The following is an 8,953-nucleotide window of genomic DNA, read 5'->3' as shown; positions in this document are numbered from 1 at the left end:
ACACACACACACACACACACACACACACACACACACACACACACACACACATGTACGCACTGGTGAAGAAAGAAGTCAGAACAAAGACGTTAATTACGACTATAATTGTTTGCCTCACAAAACAGGAAAAGCAAACCTGACCAGAGATGATTACGATCTTTTCAAGTTCTGTTTGCGTCTCGCAGAAGCCCAAAGAAACTTCCTACAAAGACACTGATTTTTAGAAGTTGACTATCGGAATAATAATATTTTTGTTGTTGTAGTTTTCAAATCCCTTTTGCTACGAGCATTCTTTCGCTCTTGTTAGCGCAATGCCTCCCTCAACAAACCACTTGTCGTACGGGAATTTCATTGGTTTGGGGGTTGTAAAGGCTTGTGTGCATCCCTGTAGGATCTCAGGTAGGTGGTAGTCTTATCCTGACTCTGGGTTGTGCCCGAACATATTGCCACAAGAGAACAAAGGTGCAATGTTCACTGTCCTGTTTTCCATCAACCTTCAGGGGATTTTTTCGATAGTAGACAATTAGAGGGGGTGTAGGCATACTCTAGTTCTGAGAGGTGGCAGCCCCAAAGTGCAAGCAATGACCAGTGATTGTCTGAACAGTCCAGTAAGGGGTCCCATTGAACAAGGGGTAACGCGTTCCTTCCACAGCGAGTCGTCTACATCTCCAAGCGTAGCATGTGTTTGCCCAATCCCCGCCACCTGCTATCTGCTGGCTATCTGCTGTTAACATTTCCGTTCATGAAACAAAATAATCCAAGGATATGGCCAAATCTACTCATACAGAGGAGCGTCACGTGATGGATCAGTGATCATTTACAAGGATATCTGTAGAGACTCATCTGTTCCCAGGTAGCCTATTCCTTACTGCTTCAATGCCTTCTTGGTCTGCGGAGACATCTTACCATGAGTCAGCTGGCAGTCTGTGGGTACCATGCCCCGTCCGTAGAGCTCCTACGAGAGGGAGGGAAGAAGATGTCGACAGTGAGTTTCTGGATGACCAGGTCGGCCTACTGTGACGCCAGACCTACCATAATGGTGGATGTGTACGGGCCCTTCTACGAGCCGAAGGGTCGTTGCTCACATTGCACCTCACAGGGCTATGGTACCTCCTGGCTAGAGCTCCGCCTGCAACCCCTGTTCCTATGCCTTTCCACCTTTCCACGGAGCAGGGGTCCCCAGGCTGCTCGACGAGGACGGGCAGTTGACTTAGTTAAGGCTGGCTTGCCAGAGAGCGTCTGGGGTTTCACCCTCAACCCTTACAGCACATCGCAAAAAAAGTAATAATAATAAAAATAATAATAATAATAATAATAATAATAATAATAATAATAATAATAATATTAGATTATTATTATTATTATTATTATTATTATTATTATTACTATTTTTATTTTTATCATTATTATTATTATTATTATTATTATTACAATTATCATTATTATTATTATTATTATTATTATTATTTAGTTGTCGTGTTAGTCGAAATTTCCATAATATAACGGTCACGTATGCCAAGAAAAAAATAGCAACTACGTAAAGGAATAAAACATAAAGACTGCACAAGAGTACCCATCAACTGCCCCCCCCCACACGCACGCACGCACACACACACACACACACACACACACACACACACACACACACACACACACACACACACACACACCCATGCGGTGATGCAACCCCTCTCTTTGTTTATTTTTTCCTTCTTCTTCTTCTTCTTCTTCTTCTTCTTCTTCTTCTTCTTCTTCTTCTTCTTCCTCTCTCTCTCTTCTCTCTCTCTCTCTCTCTCTCTCTCTCTCTCTCTCTCTCTCTCTCTCTCTCTCTCTCTCACACACACACTCTATCTATCTCTCCCTCTCTCTTAACGTAACGCAGCAACTGAACGCGCCACTTGGCAGGATTAGGAAATTCTTTTTAATTATCACTTTCCACAACTAGCAATGGTGGTAGTTTGGAGCCGTGCGCCGAGTTGTCCCCGCACCAAATAAAAGAAAGAAAAAAATCAAACGAAACAAAACAAACCGAAAAGAAAACGAGAAGCATCGTTTTCTCTCCTTTATCAGCAGACCGGGGAAAAAAACCTGCAGATAAAAAAAAGTGAAACAGGAGAAGGAAAAAGACATGAGAATTGTTCCAGTCTGTGAGGTTGGCTTCCAGTTCCCACCCTCTCCCGCCTCAAGCTCATCTATGCCAGGTTTTCACACCTGAAATAACCACTCTGCTTAAAAACACCGCTCTGCTCTGTTGGTTTGGTTGTAGCGGTAATATTTCAAAATAATTTAAAACACATTTGGTTTTTAACTATTCACATTAAGATGAGTATTTCCATCCTTGAATTCCTTCACTATATTGAAACAATAGTCCTGATTAATATTTTAACTGACTTTTAGTTCAATATAGTGGAAAGCGGGCAGGTGGTCTTGTGTGGTTTGCTCCTTCTTTCGATCAAATAGAAATCTTCCTTACCTCTCCACATTCTTTTATTTGTATGTTACTATCTATAGTAACACCTCGACTCTTCAGCATTTATTTTACAGCATTATGACCTATTGGTGTAGAAAGTGGTGTAAAGCTGACTAAAACTGAACTAAAGACGAGTATTAAATGTATCATAATGAAACGATTAACATTAATCAGGCACGACGCAACCACCAAGAGTAGAATCTTGTGCAGCATTTACAAAAACATGTTGTTTGAAGAATTTTCATGACACCGAGACTGTCTTTTAACACCTTAGTGCCAGTCTTGTATGAAAGAAATGTTTTCAAATAAGTCGATAATTCCATAATATTACTATAAAAAGCAACGTTGAGAATTCATAATAGCATTTTATGCTATAAATATTGGTTGGATAAATATTACCGTGGATTTTCCGTTTAAGTGTTTGGTAAAAGTTTCAAGTAGGATATTATTATTGTTACTATGCACAATGGCCAAGTGGTCTTGAGCTGTTTTTCTACTTAATATTTCTTAAATCATAATATAAGAAAACGTATATATCTAAGCGACTCTAATCTCATGTTCAATTACATTTATCGCACGAACTATCATAAAGAATTCCATATCTGTATTACAAACAAAAATGCAAAATTCTTTTGTTGTTTTTGAAACAGCCTCTCAAGAAATTTAATCACTAACATTCTCATTTAAAAAATAGTTAACATCACATGAGATATGGCCTCAAAGGAAAAAGCAACAACCGCTTGATGAGTTTGCTATGAGGTGATCAATTTTTAAGATATTAATTATTCTTGGTTTGATTTCAACGAATATTTGGTACTGCTCAGTGAAAATGACAACTAAGTAAAATATATAGTTAGTGCCAGCAAATGAATTACATGTACAAATAAGAAACGAGTAACATTATAACAAATCTACCCATCATACTCATTTCTACTACATCCAGACAATGTCTTCGATCCCCCCCCCCCCACAGCCTCCCCATATTTCTTCCTTTTCACCCACCAGTGTCTGTTGTGTAGGGGTTTGCCCATTCACTGTTGCGTGCAGGAGACCCAAGTTCGACTCTCACATGTGGAGTAATTTTTATCAAGTATCTCTGTCGTTTTTCTAAGATATTGTATCCCTCTTAGTCGGGTTAGGCACTGACAGACAGGGTTAAAGTCTGCCATCTAAATGATCCAAATTTTGACAACAGGGGCGTAAAAACATCTACATTAATCCTTTCATTACTGAGACGTTCCCACCTACCTTTGTCCAGACGAGATGAACTCTCCTTTCAATAGAGATTTATGGAAAGTCATGATAACTTTTTTTTGGTCATTTATGAACAAGCAATGGTACTCTCCGAAACTATATCCATTAAAACGACCCATATAAATCACAGGAAAAAAACAAAAACAGGAACCAGATTTAGAGAACGCTACCGAGTGCATACGTCTACACAGCAGTGGAGATCAGGTTTTTTTTAAAGAAGAGAAACGCGAACAAAAATAAACTATTCCCACTACCCCTCCTTTTCACCTCATGAACCCTTCATTTTTTATGACGTTTTTTGTTGTTTCTACCCCTCGTACCTCTTTTACCCCCCCCCCCCAACCAGACTTGACCAGACCCTGGGTAAACCAGGGAATCTTTACGCCAGCTCCGCCCGTGACCGCGAGAAGATGACCATCGGTGCCCGGATGGTACGAGTGGAAACACAGGTCAGTGACCTCTGGGTGGACAGCTGAACTGAGTCAGGGGTGAGGGATCTTGGGTTAATGACACACACGCCACACGCTCCGTGTAAGTGACAGATGTTTAAATGGGATGACCTTATGATTTGTCTAGACAGGAGTAATGAGGAGTTCAGTGTCCCTAGACCCAATTAGTTCCTTCTTTCTTATCATGCATTGGCAGATGAGGGCATTGCTCCCAAACTCTGACGTCACCTACCTACCTATCTATCTATCTATCTATCTATCTATCTATCTATCTATCTATCTATCTATCTATCTATCTATCTACCTATCTATCTATCTATCTATCTATCTATCTATCTATCTATCTATCTATCTATCTATCTTTCTATCTGTCTGTCTGTCTGTCTGCCTGTCTGTCAGTCTGTCAGTCTGTCTGTATGTCTGTCTGTCTGTCTGTCTGTCTGTCTGTCTGTCTGTCTGTCTGTCTGTCTGTCTGTCTGACTTCCCTGTAATATGCCGTTGTATTTATCTTTTCCCCTTTTTTGTTTTACACATATACTTTCCAGCACAGACACTTTCGTTACAAATAAAGGCACATGTAATATTATTGCTAGACGCCAATGGTGGAAGGGTTACGGGTTTTTTTTTACCTTTCAGGTAAGCCATTTGGACAAGAAAATGGACCACGTGATCTTCCTTCTCAACTCGATGCTTAAGTCTAAAGGAGTCACAGGAGAGTCTAGAGAGGAAGAAGTCTGAATCACTCGCCTACCAATCAGAACCAAACATTTTTCAACCGGGTAAAACTCGCCCGAAATTTCTCCATTCCAGTGAAGAGTCTTGAGTGTGTGTGATACCTCTCTTATCGAGTCGGGAATTCTGAACACAAAGATGAAGTTTTTCTCCCCTTTTCGAAGTGAGGAACGGCCAAATTTCCTGTCAGACACAACACCTGTACCATGAGCCGGAAAAACAAACAACTGGTGTCTTGAAGAAACATGCGCACTCGCAGACTTCCTGATTTTGAGCAATATTCCACATCTGGCAGTACCGCACATCTGTGACTTTGAACGACAGCGTTCGGTGTGAGATATTTTTGTGGTGGCTTTGTTCTTGAAAGACACGACGAAAGAAAGTATAACAGAGAGAGAGAGATAGATAGAGACAGAGAGAGAGAGAGAGAGAGAGAGAGAGAGAGAGAGAGAAGTGGTTGACAATTCTGACAAAATGCTGGAAAAGTCATGATTATAATTTATAACGCATGCGCATATTACATTAAGAGTGGTCTGATAAACCCATCTGTGTTTCTATTTTGAATCTTACAGAATGAAACATTTTCAACTCTTGGATGTTCGAACTCCAGCGAAACTTCACGAGTTTTGCTAGTATAACAGGAAAAGTTCAACAAGTTAGTTCTCTCTCGTAATATGAAATGCACATTCTGGAAGAATGTTCAGGGACAGGAGGAAGAACATCATACGTTTGTGTCTTCAAGTCATTACAAGCTATTATGAGATAATGATACTCAAAAGCACGTACGAATAAAAATAAACTCAAGCTTTATTGGAGATCCTTTAACATCACTGAGCGTTGTTGGAGTTCCCTTCAGACCCCATTCATTTACACTCGGAGAAATGAAGAATGTAAAAATTCCAGCTCGACATAATGGTTTACACACTACATGTATTTTTGCTGAAGAGATAAGACTGGCGTACACTTTCTAGGTGGTAACCAGTAATGCAATCTAGTCTCAATATGCTTGCAAAATAGGAACTGCTGCAAAGAGCAAAGAGCAGATAAGAAATGACATTGATTAAAAAACACTCACTTAATTGCCGAGAGCAGAAAAAAAAACAATGTAAGTAACTGTAGTTAAATAAAGGCTTCATAAACTGTTGATGTACCTATAATTTACGTCTTGCTTCTCAAATATAAATTAAGGCATACGATCATTTATGCTTGTTTCAATGTTTAGAGCGATTCAGCAGAATCTTTATAAGTTTGGGCTCGTCACCTAAACAGCTTGAAGTATAGAAAACCTCGTATTTTAACAGATCGGCAAGAAAAGAAGCCACGTGCGTCTGTTTGGAGTATTAGTACACCTTAATGAGCTGAGATGGATGTCCCACACTCCACTAAAGATACCTCCCGACTTGTATTCTCTATACCCCCGCCCCCTCCTTGAGCAGCGACTTTCTTCTTGTCAAAGACGACAACATCAAGTATATATTATTGTCTACTGTATTTCTGCCTCATGTATTGTAATCCAGTGTTTTCGTCGAGGCAAACTCCTGTCGTGGACAGTGTTGGTGAGAACTCACTGTCACTATTTACTCACGCATATTATACTGCTGTGTCCTCGTGAGTAATCAAAGCTGTCAAGCTCTTGTGTATATGACGTCAAATTCTCTAAAACAGGTCTATTTGATTAAAAATGAAGCTGTATCAGCGCCCTATACAGTGACATAATCAACACAGAAAGCCAGTCTTTTTCCTCCTTGAAATTAAGGGGGTAATTTAAAAAATGAGTGTATGTGTGTGTGTGTGTGTGTGTGTGTGTGTGTGTGTGTGTGTGTGTGCGTGCGTTTGTGTGTGTTTGTATGTGTGCGTGCATGGGGGAGTGAGGAGTGGGGGGGGGGGGCAATATTTTAATTCAAAAGATGTTAAAGTATTATGTTACTCTTTTGAAACAGAAACTGAAGGTTTCGCTCTTCAGGGTCATGCATGCATAATAATTCTCCTTTTACCTTATCAGGGCTTTAAGCTTTATCCTCATGTATTTTATGACATCTACGTGTAGCTGCAGCACAAACTTTGACATATATGTCGTAAAAGCGTCACTCAACGACGCAATGATCATGACCATGTTGTTGCTATACGACCAAAAGTGTGCCGATGAGTCGTGTATTACCTCCTAAATAACGTGATTAATATGACTCCAACCACACTTTGGATACACGTTGTAACGATTTTGTAAATATTAGAGCCACCATTTTGTTCCAAGTCGCTGATCCCAGTCCAGAGCACAGAATAGAACAACACTACTCGCCAAGCACCTATATGGCGATTTCCCTGCACCGCATTCCATAGTTTTGTTTAGTATTTATTATATTATTACAAATTACCATATCTATATGTTGATATTTCTTTGTTTGCGGACGTACTGAATAGAAAGTGTGACGTCACAGAAACAGATATGGGCTCTAACACAGAGCACGCTGCTTGGCAAGAAAAGAACTTCACTCTCAGTTACAGAACTCCCGCGTCTGTGGTGAAGTGGTTACGCTCTTTGCTGTCACACACAGAAGACGTAAGTTCGAGTCCCGAGAAGGGAACGATTTCTTTTTTTTTCCCATCAGGTATATCTGCGTCTGCCTGCCTGGATGTTGTATTCCACCTAGCACTTGTTGGCTTTGACAGGCATGGTCGATTCTGCTGTTCCACTAGATCACTAGGTTGTGTCTATTAGGGCGCAAACATTTACTACGAGTCATTAATCAGAAACTGTGAGACTTTTCTTGATAGAAATTTGGACCTTAAGTCTTCAGTACTAAGCTTTTGGAGAGTAGTGTGAGTGGGCAATGCGTGGGTTCATTCTACATTTTGTCTACAACGTTTAAATGCGTCATTGTATCAACCCTTTGGTTGTTTCCTTGGTCCATTTTGTCTCCTCCATTTGTCATTTTAAACCTTCACCCTGGTGGAAAGGATTAAAGAGCTGTAAATCTGGCAGAGCTGTGATATTTTGTGAAATAGAATCATTTGATTGTGACCTTCGATTGTTTATGTTGTTCTTGTTGCAGGGATTTTTACGTTGTATTGCCGTGTCTGTGGGATTTTGTTCAGTGGTCTAGGTTGTGCAATGTTTAGAGTCCTACATTAAATTTACTGAGGATGGGTGTTTAGAAAAGGATTGACCCCTCGTCAAGAGTCAAATATACATAATATTATTGTTGTAATCGTTTTACCTTATATCAGGGTTTTAGCCTCATTGCCATGCTTTGTATGTCATTTATAGGACGACCCCCTCCATACAGGATTGCCTGTCAGTGGAACAGAATTTGAGTCAAGACGCTGTAGAATCAGGCGCTCGTCAAGTTTTGGGCATATGGAGTTATGGGTATCATTTTAAAGTTCGTCCATTTGTCTATCGTCTATGAAAAAAATACCAACCCATCTTGAACAGAAGTCAAGATATGGGGCGGGGGGAGGGGGGGGGGTAGTCGCCTGGTTTAAGTGGTAAAAGTAGCGAGAAATAGTCATCAAAGTTTGGTGACTTCACTTCCATATATTGAGAGTTCTTTGAAACTGAAACTTTTCATTTAATGTGCCTTTAATCAAGCCTTTTCCGTAAATCCACTCGGAAATGTATTTTAAATGGACATAAAAAGTCTAGAGGCAAAAAACAGTATTTTTTCGATAAAAAATGCCTGCCAAGCGTCGAAAAATACCGGTATCTTCGATTTCATTATTTTGACAAGTGCCTGATTTTAATACAATACTACACAATTTGGATACCACACACTGCGCTTTGAATCAGGAGTAAGGGGCGGGGGGAGTTCGAGTGGACTGGGTTTATTTTTGAGATAGCAAAACAAAACAAAGTTAAGGGTGGAGAGAGTGCGCTATAATATCTCAGTTTTTAAGGGTCTTTTTGTTCTTGATATTCTCATGGACGGGATATGGTGATGCATGTGATAAACGTAATGAGCAAGTCTACTGAGTGCGTGCTTGCTTTTGTCTATTTGTGGCTGGGAATCTGCGCATATATATACATATTATGTGTATATATTATATTTAT

The 8,953-nt window shown here is 40.0% G+C and overlaps 1 protein-coding gene across 1 annotated transcript in view; it reads left to right on the top strand.

Moving 5' to 3' along the window:
• The window catches only part of LOC101863638 (potassium voltage-gated channel subfamily KQT member 1), a 73,255-nt gene that overhangs the window by 63,917 nt on the left and 385 nt on the right, over positions 1–8,953 (top strand). Inside the window, exons 13-14 of the mRNA XM_035971763.1 lie at positions 4,071–4,173; positions 4,810–8,953. The exon at positions 4,810–8,953 is cut by the window's right edge and continues 385 nt beyond it. Of these exons, the coding sequence (XP_035827656.1) occupies positions 4,071–4,173; positions 4,810–4,911 (205 nt within the window). The 3' untranslated portion in view covers positions 4,912–8,953. The remainder of the gene's footprint in view (positions 1–4,070; positions 4,174–4,809) is intronic.

This window comes from Aplysia californica, unplaced genomic scaffold, assembly GCF_000002075.1.
Source record: "Aplysia californica isolate F4 #8 unplaced genomic scaffold, AplCal3.0 scaffold00019, whole genome shotgun sequence".
Lineage (NCBI taxonomy): Eukaryota > Metazoa > Mollusca > Gastropoda > Aplysiida > Aplysiidae > Aplysia > Aplysia californica.
This window is presented reverse-complemented; position numbering and strand designations above follow the sequence as displayed.